Below are 24558 nucleotides of genomic sequence, written 5' to 3'. Positions count from 1 at the left end.
AGACATTAATTTGAGAAATAAAAATCCTAGGAGAAGCTTCCCTATAAATTAGCCTTTCATGTGCTACAGTGTGATTATTTTTGCCCAAGTATTTGAAATAGGGAAAAATTCATAATCTTATCATGACTTCCCTTGTACTTATGAGAACACTAGCTGTCTGTATTGCTACTGGTAAGCAAAACGCCAAATAATTTCTGCAATTTCCAGATCTAAAGAGGTAGGTAAAATGAACTAAAAATACCTGGAAAAATGATAGAGTTGAAAAGAGGAGGAGAAAAAATTTAAACATAGTGAATTCTCCACATCTACTGTAATGAATCAATACTCTGGTCTCAATGTTGTACAAACAGTTTCTTGTAATGGTGTCCTCCTCAACCATTGCTACTTTATTTTTAAAATTTTAAAAAAGTAATAAAATATTGCTTTTCTCTCACCAGGAATTTTTTTAGCCATGTATGGTTGAATCTAGTTTCTTCTAGTAAATGCCTCTGATGGCTTACTTTATTCAGATCCCATGCAAGTCATAAGTTTTAAATATTTAAGTAAGCATAAAGCTGTACAAGTTCAGCTTTGACTTGAATGAAAAAATGGGTCTTTTTACCCAGGAGATTCTTATAATTTAAATTAGAGTTTTTTACAGAGGACAAGAAATATGTCTACATTATTCATACTTGAAGAGTTAGTTCCATTCTTATGAATAATTGAGCTCTTCTTGTCTGTGTCCTTAATATTTCATATTTCACACTAATATTCATATCTTTGCACTATTTGAAAAGCATAATGAAACGTTCTCTGCTCATTTATTAAAATCCTGATTTCCAAATGATAGTCCAGAAGGAGTGTTACAATGATTAAAACCTGGCTCTTAGATTATCAGAAGTGAATTTATCTCATAAGGGCAAAAATAGTAATTTGAAATTAATACTTGTTATCGTAAATACATGGCAAATATATATTGATGTAAGTGAAACATGACTGCCAAGGCATTTCAAACAATGGTTGAATTTTTTTAATTGCTGTAGGATGTGAGGTTAGTATCCTTTTTTGGGTAAAGGACTAATATTGCTCTCCTTTGCTGATAAATACAGCTGAAATACATAAGTCAATAATTCATGCTCAGCTTTCAGAGATGGTCTACGGGGACCGTTTCACCAGTGAATTGTTATTATTGATTAGGACCAGAAATTCAAGAGGACAACGTGATAATTATATCTGTCATTAAAGACTCATTAATATTCTCTTTTATTCTAGACAGCTTGTAACAATCAATGTAAAATGTACAAGCAATATTGCTTTTTTCTGTGGCTCTCATTTAGAGACTGCCTTTGTACTTTGAATATGCCCAATAATGAAGCCTGACAGGGTAAATATTTCACTGTGCTTCAACATTTATTTTTCTAAGAAGATGACTTTACCTTTTCCATCCTCCTCTGAAATGATTCACGTTCTTCACAAATCCAGGTTTAAATATTTCAATTTAAAAGAGTCATTGCTGTCCAAACTAAAGTCTATTTAGTCTGTTATAGTTCCAGTGATTTTCTAATTATTCCATCTGAAATGTCACTATGTTTCAATATTGAATCAAAATACTGAATATTTATCTTTTTATATGAAGATGGGTTTGCACATGTTTCATTTCAGGCAGAGGAAAGTTCATTTGCAAACTCTGCAGGAACTGTCTGAAGTACAGAAAATGACACCACGGGAACGAATGCGGCTGAGAAAGTTAAATGCTGCAGATGAGAAAGCAAAGAAGTTGAAGTAAGTTGTGCCCTAACCATGCAATTTTCCAACAGTCTAATGAGAGAGTAAGAATTGTCAAGGTAGAAATAAAAACAGAAAGGATCTTCAGCTACTCAAAGTGAATGGGGATTTTGGATGACAAAAAAATCACAGTAATTCTTTATGTACGAAAAAGTCAGAACATTAGCCCAAAACTGGTACTTAGAGCACTGTGTTTCTGGTTAAATAAGTATATGAGAGATTTTCAGATGTGTTACAATAGGAGGCTTTTTTTTACTGACTTGTTTTTTTAAGAATTGAACGGTCTGAGGAGTTGGACATTTAGTTACAATCCAGCTTTTGTCAATTGTTTTGGCTGAAGAGGTTTCCCAATAGAAGTTAATATCTCAGAGGATAGTCTTATCAAAGGATCACATGGGGGTAACAGATGTGCTATAAAGGCTTTATGATTTCTGGTTTTTTATTAGTGAGTAAGACATAATAAAAGGTTTTGGAGGACATTATGTACTGTTTCTGATGGAATATGAGAAACAACTGGAAGGCTATGTGTCTATGCATGTTGGTTACTTTTTGTTTGGTTTTTTTAAACCATAATATATTATTTTTATGACACCTTTTATATTTTCCCAGTTAAAAATATTCAGCGATTTATTTGGTATGAATGAAAATTGGAAGAGCACCACATTAATTTTAATTAATCTTTAATGTTTTCTTCTAAAGCATTTTGCAAAGTGCAATATAAGTTAACAAATATTTATTCGGTATTTATAGAGGGTAATAGAGGGAATAATTATTTTTGATCATTAGAATTGGCATCTTAACCCTGTTGTGCCAAAGCATGTCAGTAATTTGGTAAGACAGAGATGTCCTAGTACAGAAAAATATTGTGTGCTGGCATGAAGTTGGAATTTATGGCCTCAGAAACTCTGTGGCTACATATACCTGGAAATAATAGCAGTTGCAGTTGAGCAAATGTGTTCTGTAAAATCCCATCCTAGCAATACTTGAGCCAGCTTGTGACCCCCATGCCCAAAATCTAGAAACAAAGAACTAAAGACCTTCATGTCCTTTTGGAAAATATGTCTGAAGACCATTTGTGTCTGACTGAAACCATTGCATTTGGTACATAAATTTATTCTCATTTTAGAAAAAAACCTCCTTGAATTGAAACCACTGTATAGAAAGTATTAAATTTAACACCTCTTCTGCATGGTGTTTTCAGTAATATGGTAGGCCAATTCTTGTACCAATATGAAATTTATAAATAGGATGTCTGTCTCACTTTTTTAAAATGAATGGAGATTAGGAAGTAATACTAATTGCAGGATAGTTCTAGTTTGCTTTTCATTTTCTTTGCTTTCTTGCATTTTGATGTTTTCTATTGAGATTTTCATTGGGATTTTTTCCTCCCAACAACAAAATTAAATGTATTTGTTTTGTAATACAAAGGCAACATTAATATTCAAACCTTGTCAGTCATGAATCTTTAAAATGGATCTACATGGAGCTTTAGATTATTGTCAGCTGATCTGACTGTAAATATTTGAAACAGTGCAAAAATGATACCTTCTCAGACTGGAGATCTGCTTTCAGCAGTGCACAACTAGAGCTGGATGGGAAGGGAATATAGTAATAGAAACTGGAAAAACTGGAAAAACTCAATGCTTAATGTAGCTTTTAGTGCTTAATGTAGCACCTGTCTTAAGTAGTTCTATACAGAAAACCGCAGTTACCAACCCCTGCAGATTAAATGTTCAAAGCACACAAATGTTGTGTGCCTGTCTACAGCTGAAAGGTCCCTGCACTACATGGTGGAATAAAGCCCAAAGTATTTAAGACCTTTGGAAGAAATAAAAAAGACTGGGACTAGTAATTTACTAATTCTTAATTGTATTATGCAAGTTGTGAAAGTAAAATATAATAGTGCTTGGAAATAAGATCTAAAATCTCTTCGAGTTCATGAAAGCTGACCTTTAGTACATGCCATGAATGTTTGACTACATGGGAATTTCATTATGGAATCTGCTTTTACAAGATCCTTTTGTGCACACCCTGCTATCACATCCTAAGCACAAGCATTCTGTACTTACAGACAGCTGGTAGAAGAAAAATATCAAGAAAATGTCAAAAGAATGCAAGATCTCAGGTCCCGTAATTTTCAGCAGCTGAATGTCAACGTCCTACATGTAAGTATAGGCCACTGTTTCCGAGGCCTCATTTATGTGCATCCAGTGTACAACACTTTTCTGTTTACCACATGCTTTCTTTAGCACTAGAGGCACAGTCCTGTTCTGAGACTAATAATTGTAAAGCACATCAAAGTATGGACTGCTTAGCTGAACCTGTGGATCTGGGGTGAGGGAAAGTGCATTCAGTTATTCAGAGATGGTTCAACGGGCTCTCTATTCATTGCACAAATTTCTTAACGTCACCCTTAAATCTAAATCTGCTCTCTGAAATGTTCTTACTGGCTATGTGGCATCAAAGTTCAAAATACATTCATTTTCAAGATGTTTAGAATTGTAATCCTTTTAACACTAATTTGGCATGGCTGTGCGTTCTTTTCATTTGGTTGAGAATACTAACACTTCAACTGGCTTTTGAGTAAGAATGAATCCTTGGAATGACTCCCCAGTGTAAGTTGTTGTCCTTTGCTTTTAAGCTATCTGCAACAGAAGATGGGCTTGTTCCATTCTAGCACCACATCTAATTGTAGAGAGAACCATGTGCATTTGGAAATAGTCAATGAAAGCATCACAGAAATAATGAGGTTTCATGTGCTTTGTCTTCTACCTTTTCTTTTGCATGCATTCTGGTGTCTATTTCCCATTAGAAATGGGAGAAAAACTTATGGAGAAAAAAAATATATTAAATCTCTCTCTGCTTATGGCTGAATGTTAGGATTTATTTCAGTATTTGCCCAATGTAAGTCCCAGCAATTGTGTATATCAGAGCAACCACTGTATTGAGATCTCGCTGAAAGCTCTAACTGTACCTGTTTCTCCATGCTGCTTCATCACTGGACTAAGGAATCTGATGAGCAGTCTTCAAAACACCTCATTCATTCTCAGCCAGTCATTACATGCGACTACGTGTCCATAGGACATGATGAACCAAGTGGAAATGAGACAAGTGAACTTTGCGTGTCTGAACTTACAAACCACGGTAAGAATTCAAAATTTGATGTTGAAATGAAAATTCCTATCAGGAAAGCAAGATTTGTCCCTTGTAGTTAAAGTGTCGTGGGGAAACTGCAGTTTAAAAAGTGGTCAGATTTGTAAGGTTGCCAAAAAAAATTACAAAGAGGAAAGGAAAATAATCTAGGTGGATGTGTGTAGAGCAGATGTACAGCAAGGTTATATGGTAGGAGATCTGTGTTTCCAAAGTTTGAGTGACCTGTGAGCAGAAACGGACATGACTGTACTTCTTCCAAATGACATCCTGAATTATAAGGAAATAGCTTAAACTTTACACATATGAAATGACTGATGTTAGAAAAACATTTCTTAAATTATCTCTCCAGTGCAAAAATGAATACAAGAATTCAGAGTGTTTGCACCTTTGGTACACTTTGATGCCATTTTCTTTATCTTTAACAATGAGAGAAGCAGATGGAAATGCTTTAAACTCTGCTTATTTATACTGTCCTAAATACTTAGCTACTGTCTAAAGAATGTGAAGTACTAGATAACATGTATTTTTCTGTAATAGACAAAAAATAGTCAAGCTTTTCGAAAAGGGTCAGACTGTGGAAATACTGTGCTTAACGAGGAAAGAATTTTTAAGATCACATTTATATGTTTAGTTTCTACAATGTTCAGGAATAATGTCTTAGATATTAAAAAATCATTGTATAAGCACTATTATGGTGAAAGATTTCTAATTGGATTAAAATCTTGCAAGTACGCATTAGTATATTTTTAAAATATGAAATATTTAAAAAATAAAAAATATTTTAAAATTTTAAAGATGAAAACTAATAGCACTGTCTTTTAATGTTGGTTTATGTACATCTATGAAGGTACATTTCATCAAATTAAAGGCATCAGAATCAGTTTGTTTGTGGTGGAGGTGTTTGGGGTTTTTTCAAGAGCAAATGGCTTTTTTCTCTCAATGTACCCTCATTTATGTGTAGCTGCCTTGCTGTTTCACAGTATGAGGAGAGATGACCTGTGTAGGAGAGAACCCAGCTGCTACAAATGCATCCTGGGGGGGAGGGTGGGGAAACGTGCAAATAGAGGAGCAAGAGAAAGCAGTAAACGTGGGTGGGAGATGTACTGGGAGAAGCATACAAAGATACCGAAATAGAAACAGAACAACATGCATAAAAGGAAAGAAACTGATGTTTCTGCTGTTAGAGGTCATTAAGCTGCTAAAGTATAATGACAGAATTGAGGTGCATTTATATCTGTGATGCAAAACTTGGGTCAATCCATTGTACAGAGCTGAATGCATGCTTAATTGCTTTTGCCAGAGTCTCTGATGTGGAAGTGGTGGGTTCTGACAAAAAGGTTTTATGGATAGGCATGAGAAATTACATGGTTTCTCTTCTTTGCTTTGTGAATACCTTGTTATTCCTGAAGCTGATGTTGAAGTTGTTACTTACTCTATTCAGTATTCATACTCTTCTTTAAACATTTCGGTGCAACCTTGCATATCCTACATGCCTAATTGTTAAGTTATTAATTGCATCTTTGTATTTGAAAATGTAGAAACTGTTCCAGCTGTTGATTTTCCAATAGAATTTTGTTCTTGATCAATGGTTATACAATAATAAAATAAGAAAATTAGAAGCAAGGCTATAAAATGGTTTTAGAAAGTTGTCTTACATGTTAATAAACCTTGCTAACCATACTAGGTTAGCAGAAGTAGACTGTGAAGACCAGAATAACAAGCTCCCTAGTTATAACTAATAACTAAAAACTGTTGAGGAAGGAGAGAAAAGGCAGAATAAATTATTTCAGGGCAGATCTAAAAAAATCCTTTCAGTAATGGGAGAAGCTGGTGGGTAACAGCTAGGGATAGAACCCCAATCCTAACAGGTATGGAGGAAAGGTCAAACTATCTTTGGTTCATAATCTGCAGTCCTTAAAAAACCTGCAACATGAGCAAAAGAGATCAGGGCTTGGAGTATTGAAAGACCAGGCTTTTGAAGAATTAGGGAAAGGCATAGAGAATAAAAGACCTTGCACTCCTCTTTCACTGAAAATTAAATGTTATGGATTGCAGTTGTATGTCATTGTGGAAGGTGTCAAATACAAAGCTCAAGGTTTAGCTTTAGTAAGTAGTTTTAAAAACCGTGGCATCTTGGTCCAATTTTAGCAGTGGTAGTTACACATAACTGAAAGTTCAGAAAAACAAGGTAGTGTAGTTAGATAAAGAAAAATCACTGTGACAGTTTGGGGTTTTGGATTTCACAGTGTACAGGTTTCAGCAATGTTAAAAGCATTCAACTGCTGTAGACTTCCCTGGGAAGTTTAAGCTTCTCTCCATGTTTGCTTTATGTAATCAGCAATGATATTCTTAACATTTTTTTATTCTAACTAGCATCCCTGTGCACTTGAGAGACCATTTAAAGGAGTTATTTGAAGTCACCAATAGTTGACCAATTTGTTAGTCTTCAAGCATGTTTGTTTTCTGGAACATGAGAGATGTGAGTGGACCCTGTGCTTTTGATGTTGAGTTGAACGCAGTCTTATTACAGAAAAGCTTCATCAAGATTTTTAATGGTGCAAGTTCTTGAGAAACTTAAAGAAATTATCTGATTCTTACAGAGAAATGATTCAGGCAATGCAAATACTGGTTTTTTAACAGCAAAAATGTTAGTTTTTCAACACTGTGTTCCTTACTATGCCATCCAGCAATCCGAGCAGATTTATTCTCCCCTAAAAGAAGGCTAGGACTGCTGTTCAGTCCTGTGGGACTGATTGAGAGGACAGTTTTTAAAGTGACAGATATCACTTGCAAAGCCACACCAGCTCACAATGGCTTGTGTACCTTGGGTGGCTGTTGCCTTTCTGCCTGTTCACTTCTGAGATTTCAGGCACATGTTCTGCAGCATCCTTCGTGCCTCAGCAGAAAATAAAGAATTTGGGGAGGGGGAGAAGATCAAAGAAACATGAAGTTTTGCAGACAGAAATAATTTAGAAATTCTTCTGTGCTTGTGTTACTTCAGCTTAAGAAGAATGGGTTCCAGTTCTAACCTGGGAGTGGGCAGCAGTGAAAAATTATGTGAATAGCAAGTCATGCTATTTTTGTTTTAATAAGCTAAGAGATGAAGCTGTGCATTAAACACACATATTTCAGAGACATTTTCTTGTCTTCTGTTGGTGCTCTGCTAGAGAGAAAATGCTGTCCTTCAATCCCACCACTTTCTAACCATTTGCTTCTGTTCCATGCAGAAGAGTACAAGCTTCAATTTGACCACCAGGTCTAGGCTGTGACTACTATAGGTGTCTACTCTTACTGTTCCTTTCCTAAAGAATCTGACCTGTTTTATGCACCTGGAAAGTTCCCCATGCTCTTCTGTGTAGAAAGCTGTTCCTAGGCTAAACTACTGCAGTGTTTATGAACCTTCTTATTTCTGGCTTAGACTTACTTCTGGCTATTTCATGCCAACACTTTTAAGAGGCATTGCCTTATTGCCTTGCAGTTTAAGTACTTCTCTTCCTTCCTTTGCTTATTCTCCTCATGTTTTTATAGGCAACAGTAATATCCTGCTGTGTATAAACCTCTATATAACACTTTTGTATTAACACTGATCACTTTTAGCCTACCTGGACCTTTTTTCCTTATTCATTCCTTAAGATGATTTCTAGCTCTTACATCCAAATTAGCAATAGACTCTTTTGGTTTTAATGCTATTAAGTTTTAAACTCATGATTCTGTTCTTTGAATTTTCTCATTTTCCTTTATTCCAGTACTCAGGGTCATGTAGTTTTTTTCTTACATTATCCTGGTTCTGGGATTTGGCTCTCCAGTTCCTTGATCTAGCTGTGTTTTGCAGGTTACTGGAACAAGTAAAATGGAATAGCTAACAATTCCCTTTGTATTTTAATTTGGATTTTTTGTTTTCTGCTTCATTTCTCCAGCTCATTTTATTCAACAATTATTTCTGATTGTTAAAAAGACATATTTTGCAAGTCATGGCAATGACGCAGGAATGGGCAATGCAAAATGTGTCAGGATAAACTTGTACCTATATTTCCTGTTCTTGCTAATACTTACCTAGAAAATAAGTAATTCATCCTCCCTTATTATCATCAAAAAGAAAAACCACTTTGCAATGAATTGCTTAAGATCACCCCCCCATCTCTTGACCCATTTTTATAGAAACTGTCTCCATTTGAACTACGATAGATATGCCAATGTACATTTTCCTGAAGATTACTGCATTTTCAGTGCATGTACCTATCTTTCAAGAGTGGTTTTGTGAAAATACTGGTGAGGTAAATTATATTGTAGTGCTGGCAACCAGAGGTCAGTTCGTCTAAAAGAAAAAAAAAACCTGTGAAAAAGAAACCTGCATATTTAACTGCTCATTTCCATGGATGACAGTGAGTGCAGCTGGAACAAAATAATTTATTTTCTAAAACATGACCAAAAAATTATCAACAAAATAATAAAAGTGTTAATGAGCTACACCCAGCCTTGATGTTATGGATGAATATGGTCAGTGTTTTCCTATGCCAGCTAGAATAAAGCAGTTCCAGCTAGGCAGGTTCATTAGGTGTTTAATGCTTAATGATGTGGCGGCCTCCTAAAAAACTACTGGAACCATCATGAAAGAATGTATTACTTCCTAATATAGCAATATAGTTCATCTTTGTCTACTAATTTATTGAGCTTATAGTCTACTTTTCTGATTATAAAAGAGTAACCGGAAGAACTGAGACCCATTTTTCCAGAGAACTGGATATTGAGAGCTTAGGATGCTAAAGGTCATCCTTTCCCTAGATTTTCTGCTGATAGGCCAACATGGCTTTTCTGTGTGTGCTACTATACACTGGGCTAGGAAGAGTTGAAAACTGCAGATCTGTTACTACATCACATTAATTATTTGAGTGCAGGTCATTTCGCTTTGGTTACAGTGTCTTCTAATGAAGCCAGATTTTACAGCGTAATTTCTCTCAATTCTGTGTACAACTTGATTTCTTTTGACTGGCTCTAAGTTTTCAGAGATATTTAATAAATTAGGAAACATTAGTTATGGGGACTTATTGTAAAAGATCCAGAGAAATCTACATCAGAATATGCATTGTACTTATCGATGTGGGAAATTATTGTGGAGTATCTGAAATTTCTTAGTTTACTACATAGAAAACCCTCTAGGTAGAGAAGCTCAGTCTTTGCAGCTGAAAATCGCATGAAGAGCAAGGTATAATCCTGTTATACAGCAGTAATAGCTAAATGTTCAGGGTTTCTGATTAAATTTCTACAGTAGAACTTGCCTTGAAATTGGCTACAAAATCACAAACTGTATCTAAAAGTGCTTCCCGATAGTTCAGCACAATTACGGATGCAACAAAAACTACCATTTCCTTACCGTCATTGTTGATGCTTCTGATTTGGATCAGTTTTTGCAGTTGAAAGATACTGAGTACAAAGCTATCTCCATACCAAAACCCCAGACTTTTTACAGGAGCCATAAGGAGTGTTAAATTCAACAAGCTCCAGTCTAACAGGCATGAAAACTTAAAGCCATGCACTAGCATTCATGGCTAAAAGTGCCACTTTATATTCATATCAATTTCACAGCAGATGAGACATGGTAAACAAGAGTGGGGAAGATTTTTTCTTTTTAAAAGTATTCAAGAAATTATTTACACAAATGGATCCATACTTCTAAGAGCTTGTCCTCATTGCACTGCTTCATTGCGTGGAATGAAAAAGACAAAGCAAAACAACACTGGACATAAGGCCCACTAATAAAATATTGTATTTTGCATTTTTGGATTGTCAGTACAGTGCTAGCTGGGGCTAGCTACCTGTGTTCATATCCATTTCTCTAAGATCCCAGCTCTGCATAAGCTACTACTCTGCTCTTGATAGACATGTTTGTGTGTAGAAAGGAGTCAAGTTAAAAGATGGAAATAGCTTAAGTTAAATATTTGTGGTATTTAAATTCTTTGTACAGAAAAATAATGTTAAAAATTAAAGGCATATAAAAGGCACATATTATAATCTTTCTAAACTGTATTATATTGCTTTCTATGTCTGTATACTGCAAAGATTATAACATGTTAAATTCCTTAGCTTAATATATTGCAATACATTTCGCCTGGCAAACCTGATTTCACTACAGTTCCAAAATAGCTAAGTATGTTACAGTAATTGCATACATTGTTTCTGTATTTCCATTGCTAATTGTAAGTTATGGATATATTGCTTTGAATTTCAAGTGGGCAAAGTTCAGTTGGCTCTCGAGTAGGAAATGTTCACTCATTATAAAATACTGTGGGTTTTTTCTACTCTGTTATTTTTACAAGTTTTGTTGAAGGATTTTCAGGGTAGTTTTGTAAGTCTCAGAAGGTTAAAAGCCTGTAATGTTTCTGAGCACATCTTTAAGCATCTGTGCATATACACATTTAGTTTAGTGCCTGTAAACCAGAACTTATGCATACTGATTGGGTAACTGAGTAACACTCCAAAATATGATCATACAAGTGATCACACCGCTCAAAGGCTTTTAGGAGAATCAAGTCTTGTTTTGTTATTCAGTCTGGCAAGTAAGTTAAAATAAACCAGAATAGTACTGATAATAAGTGGCATTAAACACCTTTCTGCATTATTCTTGTTATAGTATCCTTTGTAACCAGACAGTCTTGTCTCGATTAAGAAGATAACGTTGCAGTGACTTCTACTGTGGGTTACCCATTAGTCTCTTTCATGTGGTTACCCTACTTCCAGGATCACAAGGCATATTCCCTGGCTCGCTACTTGCTGAAATGATAGCGTGGGATGCTTGCAGAGAGAAACTTGCTTCTTTAGTTCTGGTATTTGCAGTTACCAGTCCTACACTTGTCCTTGGAACATGGGGTGAAAAAACTCCTGAGACTCTCACAGGATCTGAGGGCGTAGTGTGCTCCTCTGACCTCCTCATCTGTCTCTTGTTTTCATTGCTTGGTTTCACACTGAGCCCAACTTGTCCCAGATTCAATTAAAGGAACAGTAAATCTGATTTATTCTAGCAAAAGCACGATTTAATGAAGTTTGCAAGTTTTAGTCAGAAAGTAGAAAATTAATCAGTGGGGTTTTTTACATTGTCTGAAGCATTATTCTTCTTGTTTAAGGAGTTCTTCACTAGAAATACTGCCTTTGAAGAGCTGATTTCTTGCTTTGGTTGTAACTTCCCATTTAATATCTTCTATGAGAGCAAACATGGAATTAAAGACATATTCTTGGGAATGTTATGGCATGGTTATAGTAATTTAGAAAGCTACATGTAGAGGTTTCTATGCATTGTCCATTATTTTCAAGTTTTTGCTGAAAGCTTTAGCTTATTGAGGGCATGCAGAGTTGAACTCTACTCATAACCTCCTCAGGAAACCTTTTCCAAGTGTATGTACTATTCAATATGCCCTAGCTACTTAAATCTTTTCATAGCTTCACAAAAATTCATAGCTTACTTCTTGCAAGAAGTCTTGCTCATACAGCTTCACAGGGGGAAGCTTGTGGAATAAAGTCTTGACACAGCAGTTATGTAAAAAAACCCAAATGCTTTCGAAGTGTGGGAAGAGCAAATTATGTTACTGTATAGTTCCTGCATTTTTCTGATCTATTTTTCATACTGATTTAGTTTGGCCTTGATAAATAGAGCCTACCTCAAAGTTCACCTTGGTCAATTATTACAGTTAAAAGTATTCTGGCCAAGTCTTTTTAAAACCTACACAGGAACTCCCTTCACTCCTTCCAAAGCATTGTGTTACAAAACATTTACGAAACACTGTGTGAATTTAGGAAACAATTAGAAACAGATGCACTGAGATTGTATATGTCAAAAAAATACTGCATACTAGATTCTAAGGCAGACACTTTAAGATAATTTCAGTGTTTTAAATCTTCCTTAGAAAGAGTTAGTTTTTATTCCAAGTTGTCCAACCTACAGAGCAACATATATTTACACTGCACTTTAGACTCAAGGTTAAACTGATGTAAAGACACAGTAGGCATTTCCTTGCAAACAAAGCATCTGTGAACAGGATGATGTTGAAAAACGTTTTATAGGACTCCCATTCCAGCCCCAATTCAATTTTATGGATTGCTAATCAATCTGAAGAGCATTTCAGGGGAGCTCAGTTGTATGGTGACATAAGAAGCTGTAGCCAATTCTAAGTGAAGGAGAATTTGCTCAGAAAGTAGCTGTAAATGGTGAGTTAGTTTGCACTTTCTACCAGTTTAGCTTTCAGTGCATGCAGCTGTCAGACAATGAGGTGGAAGGAATGAGAAGGTGACAGCAGTGAAGATCTTAGTTGAATTCTCCTGCTACATTTGCTGCTTCACAGAGCAAAGTGTGTCCCTCCAATCTTGTAAATATGTTGGCTTTGACCAGTTAATTTCATCTGGGTGTTTAAGAGCTCAATACCTTTTTCCTGGTTTCACTTGGTTGCAATAATTTACTTGGTTTTTTACTTGTTCTACATGTAACTTATTGTTTATGTCCAATTTAAATGTATTTCGCATCTTTGCTACATCCAGACTCTTATATGCACAACTGCTTACACCAGCTTTGGATATATAAATTCCCATTTGTTTTCTAGTCTTTCAGTAACTTCTAGTTGTGAGAATATCCCAAATTTAAGTCTTAAAAATAGTATTCTTGAACCAAATCTCAGGGAGAAGGAAGTGACTGTCTTAAGGGGCAGGGTTTTCTTGTTAACATGTGGACTCTTTTGTTCCCAACACTGATGTCAAACTGAAAGGGAAAGTCTCTGTCAGATTCAGCAGGAAAACTGAGTTTTTATTGGAAAGTATGCTTTGACTGATCAAAAAAGTTTAAAATAACTCAAGGGCTAAGGTATTTTTAAGTTGATGTCATAAGGTATCTTTGTGGTCAGTTTTCCTTTAATTTACATCTCTTACTCTGTTCCTGCTGGAAGCAGTTCAAATAATAGGGCAACCTTTACAATAATAAGGACTCTTTTTCCTAAGGGAAATGGCTTCCAAGACTCACTAAGTGCTCCCTGTTATTGACTATATTGTTCTTTCTCCTCATTCACCCATCAGTACTAAAAGGATTTCTGAACATTTGGAACATTTTTAGATTTGCTGAACTTCAACCAGTGTTTGAAAGGCAGCATGGCTTCATCTTCATTGTCACTTTCTACCAGAGCTCCCATTTCTCTTTACATGACAACTAGAAAATCAGAAGAAAAAACAACAAACCACTCAGAAAATTAGGGGGAAAAATGTGACAAAAGTGTTTCCTCTTGCTCTTCATTTTTGTTAACAACTTTTAGCAGCTCCTTTTTTCCTCTCATGCTTTGTCTCTGCACTTACTGATAAAATACCAAGAGGTGGAAGGTTTAAGGAAAAGAACTGTGTCCTTCAAATAAAACATTTTTCTTGGAAATTTCATTTTGGTTCAAAAAATAATTTTTTCTTGGAAAAACATTTTGATACTTGCTCCTTCTTTTCTAACATCAAGTAGTAGATGATCCCCATAAGGCCAATCTGATTTACATCTACTTTATCTCTATCTTCACAACAGGTAATTCATCACTCAGTGAAGCCCACAAGTGAATTGAAGCTTTTTTCCTTCTTTAAAATGCTAAGAGGAGAATTATAAAGCATTAATGTTTAAATTTGGTTATATTTCTGGTTCTCATTTAGAAAAACCCATTTTACTTTATGTCTAAGCCATACACAGCCACATCAGAAGGTAATTCTTTTAATTAATTCATAGCCCTTTTGTGCTAATCGAAAAGGATCGTACAGGACTTTCATGGGCACAAAAGTCCTGTATGTCCACTGGTTCATTTCTTAAACACATATTCTGAGAGTCTTTTTCAGCCTAGTTTAGAAGAGATGGACAAAAGATTCCACTGACTTTCTGAACAATTAAGCTTCAGAGCTTGATAGCACATATACAGTCTATAGCTGACCAAAGGATGGTGATTCTCTTTGAAACTTTTAAAGTTGAAGGAGTTTGTCTTGTACTGGGGGGGGGAGGAAACCAACACAAACCCCAAATGAGTCTGAGTGGGCTTCAATTATAATAATGGAGTTATTTTATTTTTGCTAGTTGTATGAGTATTGACCTGAACTGCAGAGGGGCGCAGAGCCCTTGCTCTCCTTTGCAGTAGAATTTGTCATTCAGGATTATGTAGCTCAGGGAAACATACCTCTATGTTTTAGACCTCTCTCCCAGTGATAGTGCTCCAGTTGTTTATTTTCTTCCTTGAAGGCAGAAATCCCTTTCTGTTTCCTCCCTCTGTGATAACTGCTGCGCTGCTCTGCTGAGTGCTGGCCAGCCCTGTTCACCAGCTCCTTTTGCTAGTAATCTGTGAGACCGGGTACACATTGCAGGGGCATACAGAAACAGGAAAGCTCCTGCTTAGCTTGTGAGTGTGTACATTAAATATGCACACGCACAAAACCCCATCTGGGGTAATTCTGAACAGTTTGTTTGTGAAGCATCATGTAACCACAGAACCATAAAATAATTTAGATCAGTAGGGACCTCTGGCAGTCTAGTCCAATCCCCTGCTCAAAGCAGGTCTGGTTGCCCATGGGTGTCTGGTCACGTTTTGAACACCTCCAAAGATTGAGCTCCTGCAGCTTCTTTAAGCCCTGTTCAAGTATTTGATTACACTCTTTTTTTTTTTCATGATGTCATATTTGAATTTATGATGTTCCAGCTGATGTTTATTGTCTCTTGTCCTATCAACATTCACCTCTGAGAGGAAATGGCTCCATCTTCCTTTTATCCTCTAATCAGATAGTCACAGACAGCAGACACCTTCCCTTCTTAGGCCTTAACAGAACCCACTCTCCCAGCCCCTCCTTCCACCCAGGTGCTCCAGCCCCCTGCACAGCCTGGGGGCCACTGTGGCATTTGCTCCAGTAGGTTACACCTGCTCAGATGGGATCAAACTGGTATTTGCTGATGCTTTTCCACAAAAAGGAAAGGATCAGGGACACCTTTGTATTGTTGATGAGGTCCTGCCAGTGGGCTGTCTTGTGCAACATGGAAGCAGAAGGTGGAATGATTTTCTCTGCCTCAGTCCCCAGCATGGCTCATGTACAAAGCCTTGCAAGGGGAGCAGTGCAAGTGTCTTTGTCCTGGCCCTCTCATTTTTCTTGAGTTCCCTATGTCAATCTTTGGTAGCAGAGATATGGTAGCACCACTTTGTAGTGTCTTGATTCATGTCAGCATGTTAAGAGTACGTTATATCTCATCACAGTATGTGTCAGAGCAGTTGAATGATTTGCTCCTCGCTTCCCTGTATATAGTACTGTGCAGACTGAGGAGTGTGGAACTATAGCAATCTTTTCCTTAAAATGGGAATGTGGCAGCTGAGAAAACCTGCCTGTTTTCAGAGATGCAGTGAAGTCTTTGGATCAAAAAAGGACAATAGTCCTTAAGACCTGAGTGTGACTCTCTTACTGTGAATACAAGTGGTGAAAATTTACATATGTTATACCATTCTGTTTTATTTTTTTTTTCCTTTTTGTCCTTTTTATAAATAGAAGAGACCTTACTTACTGTCTTCTGCATGCTCTGGAATGTGGGAATACTGCATCAATGCACAAATTATAAGTATGACTTTGAGGCAAGAGAAAATTAAAGATATTTATCAAAGTATTTTCATATTTTTGGAGAAAATTGTTGTTGTTGCCAAGTTACCATGCTACCTGAAACAAGCTCTTGTGGATTTAAGCAAAATATTACAAGTATCACATTCCTTTATTTTCTGTTTAGCTTGTCTTCTTGGGAAGTAACCATGCCTTTATGATTTTTTTAGATAATGGGTTTTTACCCTTCATTCCACTGTTAGCGTCATGTTACTATTTAGAAAGAAATCTAAAGCGGAATGTCATCGTTCAGAGCTTGTTTTCTTTTGAATATCTAATAGCAAATACCAAGTGTCTCAATGCTATACCTAAGCCACCTAATAATACAGAAGCAGCAGCTGAGTTTGTTCTGAATTAAGTGTTTTGTAAGCAAATAAAAGGTACTGTGACTGGCCTTAGTGCAATACACACAGCTGGATAAAGCACAATCTACTTTCAGAGACCAGCTGACAGGGTGTGGGGAGGCAGAAGCAACTGTAGAGACCTTCCTTTGAGCTTCATATGGAGCACAAAACAGAGACGGGGTACCCTGGGTTCTGCAGCAGCAGTTTTGTTTCCTCTTTCGGCATAATAGACTTGATGTTCCCCTCACTAGCACCACTTCTTTACCCAAGTAGCTTTCTATTTTATGTCAGAACAAAGGACAGGGTCAAGGTCCAAGCACTGGAGTCCATGCTTTACAGAGGTGTGCAAACAAAAGTCAAAGATCAACACTTTTATTAAAACTACTCCTCTGAAAGAACAAACCAAAGAGTTTTCTGCTGCACTATGTTGCTAAGTGTGCAACTTCACCGTTAATGTTCAGGAATGTGTGCAGTAACCAGCCTTTTGCCACCTGGTTTGTTTAAACTGGAAGTATGTGTAAAATATCCAGGATCATGGGAAAACTCAGGTAGCAAATGTTCTAGAGGATGGACTGGAGACATGGAAATGGAAGCACATGGGGTCCAAACTCCTCTGACATTGCCTGCCCTGAGCTGAAAATACCAACTCACTCAAGTCATCTGCACTTGGACTTTACTTGGCCAGCAGATACAGCTTGCCATGTTGATTTATGGTTACTGCTGTGCTAAAACCATCTTACCTGTTCTTGAAATCCATCCCATCCTGGGTCTCAACTAAATAGGCTGTTCTGTACTCAGATTAATTCTGCAGAGAACCAGAGATGTGTTCCTGCATCTATAACACATGGAGGTCTGTGAGTTGGCTCTGCTTAGTAGGACTCTAGGAATTGTTTTATGGGACCAGATAGTCTGAGTAAATGTGTAGAGGTTTTGAAAACTCCTTCTTTAGAGATGCTAGTCATAGAACCAAGAATTTTTAAGAACTTGTATTAGCTAAATCCCAAAATCCCATCCACTGGACATCCCGTCTCCTTTCAGAAATGTCACTTGGAATGGTTTCTGAATTGGAGCCAGTAAAAATACATACCGTGGAACATCTCTATCATCTGAACTAGCATTTCAAATTGTATTATTAAGCTCAGAGTAACTGGCCATTTATGTACAGCTGTCAAGCCGATTTAACGAACGACTTGAATAATTCCAACAAGTGAAGTGAATAATTCCAACAAGGATGCAAAAGCTGGCATGGAAGTGGGATACAGCCAGTGCCAGCCTCTCTGCATAGTTCAAAGGCATTGGCAGTCTTGTATGCTCATGGGCCGCTCACCAAGTACAGAGTTTACAATAGCCTGAGTAGACATTTTGAAGTTACAATTACGAGTAAAAAGACTGGGTTTGATATTTTGTTTGGTTGGAAAGGGGAGGATTGCATTTTTTAGTACAGCAGTAAACAAGTGCAGAACGTGGGCGGAGAAGATGACTCAGAAAGCACTAGCGGTAGTCTGATGTTTGTATTATAACATGATAAATGGGCTGTTTTGTATGTATTTCACTGCACATATACACATAGAATGCAGAAGAACCTAATAAAATTATACTAATTGCAGGAATGACAGCAGCTCTGCAAGAAAGAAAAATTAATGTTCACCCCACATGGAAAAAGAGATGTATCTTAATTTTGTAGTGTTTTTTCCATGTAGAAAGGAATGATATTCAAGATTTCTTTTTTAATGAAGTCTTAGGCTTTTCTGTCAAATGGCACTTTGTAGAACTCAAGCAATTAAACACAAAAATAAATGCTTTCTTTTGTGGGAAAAAGTTTTTGGGTTGGGGGGTTTCTTCTCACAGAAGCTCATGTATTGATTAGTTGTTTTGGTTTTTTTTCAAACTGAGAAAGGTGAAAAATAGAAACAGGAGGATTAGGAGTAGAAATTGTGAATGTGGAACATGATGCTGTTATGCAGCTTCCATAAATATCTTAAAACAGAGAAACATGAGTGAAAATGTGTCAGCATTTTGAAGCTAAATCAGGTATATAAAGAAAGGAAGTATTTTTTAAATTATTTTGGAGACAGTAGATAGTAAAGCTCCTATCTCAACAGGAGAGCTTAACCACCTAATGTTGCAGTTAGATACAGCTTCACATTTTTTCCTGAGTTCTCTTTCTTAGGCCTTAAAGATAAGAATTATTCCTCCTGCCCAAACTCAAATGTCTTTTAATGGATTTTAATTGTATTGCACTGTTTGAATGCTTTGGGTTTTTATCCATGTGAAACAACTAAAAAAAAATCTATTAATCATTTTTATGTCATATTGTTTAAATATAATTTCTTTCAATGTAGTAAAATTTAAGATAGTTCATATTTCTTTAAAGAGGCAAATTTAATTGAGGAGAGTGGTGGAAGTCAGCATTAGCTGGAGTTATGACAATGGTGATTTATGATAGCTGAACATTAAGCACTTTTTATCTTCAACTATCATTTCTTGTCATAATATCTCCCCGAAGCAGATGCAATCACACCTTGAGTTGTTTCACTAACTCCTTTCTTACTGAGTCTAGGATGCTAAAGTATTTCACCCAGAGAAAAGTGACTGGAGTGTCTTTCATGCTGTGATGAATGTGTTGAGTTTTAATACCAATTATTGTACTTCATGGACTCAATGGCTATATTAATATTGCACTCACTGCTATTACTAAAACTTGTGATAGTAATAAGCTGAGAGAGCATTACACCCAAGTATGTATAGCTTGACTTTACGCAAGTTTCTTTTCTTTCATTATTGTTTTGAGTGGGGAAAGTTTGGAAAAATATATAGATTTAATTTCTCATATCTTTTAAACATGTACGTGGTATATATTATTTTGCATTTTAGCTTAGCAGTTGTATTCACCACAGGTTACGTGTGTTAGAGAAAACCAAAGTAAGGCATAATTTCAGCTCACAAAAGCTGGATTTGATTCAGTTCTGGCCCTGCTTTGACTAGATGATCCCATGAGGTCTCTTCCAGCCTGAATTATTCTATGGTTCAGTGATTTCAGTGCAATATCAATATAGATCCTTTAAGGTCATTAATTTGCATATGATGAGGATGTAACCTTTTGCCAGAGGCAGCTTTAACACTGCTTATCATAACATCAAAGACAAGCATTTCAATCTGAGAAAATATCCTTTGATTTCAATTACAGAATGCATTGCTATTGACATAACATTCTGCTATAAATTTCATGTTATCTTTCTAAGATCATGCATTTTTCCCTATATATTCTATAAAACCATAATTGCCTTTAGAGATCCCTGAAGACCCTGAAATTGCAGAAGAATATTATAAAGATGAGTTTGAATCTTGTTCAGAAGACAGTGAGGAGGAAGAAGATGCAGAAGCATCACAGACTATCTCTAAGACCAATCACCAGGTATATGTGACCTTTGAGAAAACAGTGTACACTTGATGCTCATTTTCCATGAGAAAATTGAGTTCCTTCCTGAGAGTTTGTCCTACTGACATTACTGATTTTCTTTTTTTTTTTTTTTTGGTTAGGAATATGTGTATATATCAATACTATTAATTAATTATAAGTGTATGCATATGTAATTCTTCTGAGAGATTGATGAGAAAGATTCTTGCATTCCTTTAGCATTAAAGATAACACTCCCATGAAAGCCTTCAGGTAGATAATTGTCAGGAAACTCTAAAACACTCAGATTCCAGTCCTCTCACATGTTAGCTATGGTTTAAAATAAATTAAAGCTGAAAGTATACTTCAAGCATAGGATCTAAGTTCCAGCTCTAATTCCTGGACAGAGATAGGCACCTCTAGTTGGCCCTTCTTCCTGTCTATATTAGACGTATTTTCTAGGACAGTGTGATGAACTATGAACCTTAACAGCTGCAAGACTTGACCAGAAAATCTGTAGACTTTCCCAAGAGTCACAGAAAGTGTTGTGGAGAGAAAACTTATTGCTGAAAAGCTTACAGTGGTTCAGACTGCCACAAGAAAGTCAGGGGTTGCAGTGTGAAGGTTGAAGATTATTGGAAAAGGCACCTAATTTAGATCTGACCAGAATGAGCTGAGTCTTGTCTCCAGTGATCAAGTCTCAGTGAAATCAATAAACTTAAATGCCCAAGGCAGTTCTGAAAATGGATCTTCCTAAGGCGCTCAGGAACAGTTCATTTCTCTCATGGGCCACCAGATTAAAGCATTGCCTACATTGCCTCTGAATGGTACTGTCTGGTTCTGCTTAGGACCACTTACTTTATTCTGTGTTCATGTGCAAATTTTGCAGAACAGAGTATGATGTCTTCTGCATTTCAGGGAACCAGCCAAGTGTACTAATGCTCCTCACAAAATTGTAAATAACTCATACTTTTTGAAGATTTTGAACTTATAACTTCTTTAAGATATAGTTTTTACAGCAAAAGTAAAATGTTGTGTGAGAAGTCAGAATACTACTTCTATCACAGTAACAGGGAATCCTGAAGTTGTCTCACCAATAAAACTTGAAGTTTACTCAGAAACAGCTTCATTCCATCTAGAAATGTCCTCCTAGCTTTCAAATTAAACACACAGGAAGCCTTAAAATTCAGGAGTGGTTTGAACAGTAGTGTTTTAAAGAAATTATCGGTCAATTGTAAAACAGTGGAATATCTTAGACAATGGTTTTTTTTTCAATTTGCTGAGTTTGTGCTTACCCCCAAGATGTAGACATACAAAGAATCTGTTGCCCAGAAAGTCTACTACAAGATACTCCTGAGAATGAATTCTTGCTCATTTTCATCAGACTCTGAGAAAATATTTTTTTTTAATGCCTTTTAAAATTCTCATTCAGCTTTCATCGATGGTATCATTAAGTGTCAATCAATAGTGTTTTTGAACAGGCAGACTACTGCTTAGAATTAACAAAGGGCAGAAGATAAAAATAGATTTCTCAATAATGCAGAATAAATTAGCTGTTGGCCTTCAGATGTGAGCAGCAACAGTCCCTCATGTTGCAGTGACCCAAAATTCAGTGATGGCAAGAACCAACATGGTGGGCTAGAAGAGCCATCTCACTGGCACCCTGTTGTCTCTATCCAGCCCCCCTGGCCCTGAGGCTTTGCTTTACCAGCAGTCTGTGTGCACACAGAGCATTAACCCTCTGTGAACTGGCCTGCACAGACTGACTGGGAAGCACCCCCATGACCATTTGTCTTTTAGGATGTCCTCTATCAAAGAAAATAATTATCTGTGCTTTTCTCATGTTGACCCCAGCACCTTAGATACACGATAAGTGTGTCTCTGGCTACTGACACAATTACCTTTTCTATTTCTTGGAAAGTGAAAATAATCAAATTTCACTTTCTCAAGTGAAAAATTCTTCAGTAAGTTCAAGGTCAAAGCAGAGTGATTGTAGCTGTGCACATATGAACCTGTGTCTGAGCTCACTAAACAGAAAGTCAGTACTGTAAGGGGAAGTAAGAAAGCATAATGCAGGTTAGATGGAATATGCTGAGAGGTCCCTCTTTGATGATTATAAAGGGATCTACAGTTATTAGCATGCACAGGACATCTTCATTCTGGATGTCACCAGTTGTGTGAGATGAATCCCACTCAAAGATAGGAGGGATCATGCTCAGTATTAATAATAAGCTTTAAATCCTACCGGAATAGCAGAAATTTGCTTCTGCAGTCATTTACTTAATACCAAAACTCCTACTTCTATTTCTGTGATGTATTTCATACTCTCAAACCCTTTCTTCAAAAATACCTTCATAAAGTAAGCTTTTGGAGGTGTGCGCTAACAAAGAAGTCATTCCACTGCAACCATGTAAGGACTTTTAAGCTAGTTGCCATCCTAATTTCTGCAAATCTCTCAAACTTCCAATTCCAAGATTGCTTTACTAGTTATTTCTGTGCAGAGTGTGCAGAATTGCTGCATCTGGTGGTGCTCCCTGGTGACCCCATTACTTCAAACAAGGATTAAAAAAAAATCCCAATGTTCATGCAGTAGCATGGGGGTCAGAAAAGTCATCTAACTGAAAAACAAATTGGGGTGCAAGATGTAGAAAGAGATCTGAGCAATTTGTTCAAGCTATGTTAAGCTCCCACAGATGTCAAGACAGACTGAGAAGTAGTGGCCTTACATGAGATGCAACACCTTCAGTTAAGAAGGCAGAGTTAGGCACTGGAACACTGCAATTTTAAAGGTTTAGGATAGGAGCTGAGACAGCTTTTTTTCTCATATTGATACCTTTCAATACAGCCTGTCTGATTTCAGATACATTGTCCAGCACTGGAGTTTAGTGTCCCTTGTTCCTCTATTTTGGAGCAGGAATGAAGATTGACAGATTTCAAGCAGCAATTTGCTAATTACTTTTCCATCTCTCTCTCTGTTCAAGCCAATGTTTTTTTCCACATTTTTTTTCAAGGAGAACCAGTTTCTAATTAGGGGGAAATTAGAGAAGGACAACCTGTTTCTAGAAATATTTTAAAATACGATTCTTAACAGAGGTTTCATCTTGAAAAGTTGGTGCACAGTGAAGCTTCCATTGGCTTTGATTTAGATGAGATGCTAATTAATGCTCTCTACTGCAGTTTATCACCTTGTTCTTTGTGTTTTCTTTTAGTGACCATAGTAACAAATTCACCCTCTTCGTTATGGCAAAGTCTACTAATGTGCTACAATAGGTTCCTATTTTAAAATTCCGAGTTGCTTCTGAGATTGTCAGACCAGAAGCTGGCATAAATTATCATAGCTCCAGCAGCTGTGAGTGGTCTGTGTGCTGTCACCCCAAAAATGCTCCACTGGATTCCTAATGCATGCCTTGGTATGGCCTGTGGCTGTTGTTTGTTCTGAATCTGAAATGAGCAAGCATTCATCCACACTGACCCTCACACGTAGGAGTGCCTCTCTTTTGTGTGTCTGTCAAGAGTCCCTTGCCTATTCTGTAGGGCTTTGCTTTCTTTGCAAAAAAAGAGAAACATTAAAGAAATACATTAAATAGATAAACATTGAATAAACATATTAAATAAAACAGCTAAATCTTTTTCCGTTGCTAAACCCAAGTGGAGAAAAGGCAGGGGTGATGAAAGAGGTGAAAAAGTATCTTTTGCCTTACAGCATAAAGAGAAAAAATCAGCTCTCTTGTTATAATTGGAATAAATGTGATGTCCTGTTGAGAGAAGTCAAAGGTTTTGGAATTAGAGTCTTTATCCCATTAAAAAAAAAAAAAATTAATTAAAGCAATAATAGTCATCTACTATGCTTTTCTCTATCTGTCTGTAGATTGGTGGTTAACTTAGTAAGAATGAAAATTAAAAAAAAATGCAAAATTATATTAGCAGAAAATTAATATTATTTTTTAATTTTTAGTGAAAAATAATAACTTTTTAATGAAGTCTTATAGGTTCTTTTAATAATTTTTTAAAAGTACTGAGAAATTCTATCAATAATACTGTCTTAATTCAATATTTAATATGTATTGTATATATGAATGTAATGAATGCATTTTCTAGCATTTCCTGGGCATTTTACTGCTGACTGGCAAAAGCCTCAGCTAAACAAATTGAGATTAACTTGGTCATCAGAGGTAACTCAGGCACTTCAGGTGGGCTGCAGAACTGGAAACCCTGGTGCTGACTTGATCCAGGATCCCACAGGCTGCTCCAAAAGGGCAAAGAGGCTTCTTCAAATCT

The 24558-nt window shown here is 36.5% G+C and overlaps 1 protein-coding gene across 1 annotated transcript in view; it reads left to right on the top strand.

The window, feature by feature from the left end:
• The window catches only part of NEK11 (NIMA related kinase 11), an 83981-nt gene that overhangs the window by 37858 nt on the left and 21565 nt on the right, over positions 1 to 24558 (top strand). The window contains exons 10-13 of the mRNA XM_018075205.1: positions 1642 to 1761; positions 3836 to 3929; positions 4773 to 4908; positions 20174 to 20298. Coding sequence (XP_017930694.1) covers positions 1642 to 1761; positions 3836 to 3929; positions 4773 to 4908; positions 20174 to 20298 — 475 coding nt within the window. The remainder of the gene's footprint in view (positions 1 to 1641; positions 1762 to 3835; positions 3930 to 4772; positions 4909 to 20173; positions 20299 to 24558) is intronic.

This window comes from Manacus vitellinus, unplaced genomic scaffold, assembly GCF_001715985.3.
Source record: "Manacus vitellinus isolate BGI_N305 unplaced genomic scaffold, ASM171598v3 scaffold_3_pilon, whole genome shotgun sequence".
Lineage (NCBI taxonomy): Eukaryota > Metazoa > Chordata > Aves > Passeriformes > Pipridae > Manacus > Manacus vitellinus.
This window is presented reverse-complemented; position numbering and strand designations above follow the sequence as displayed.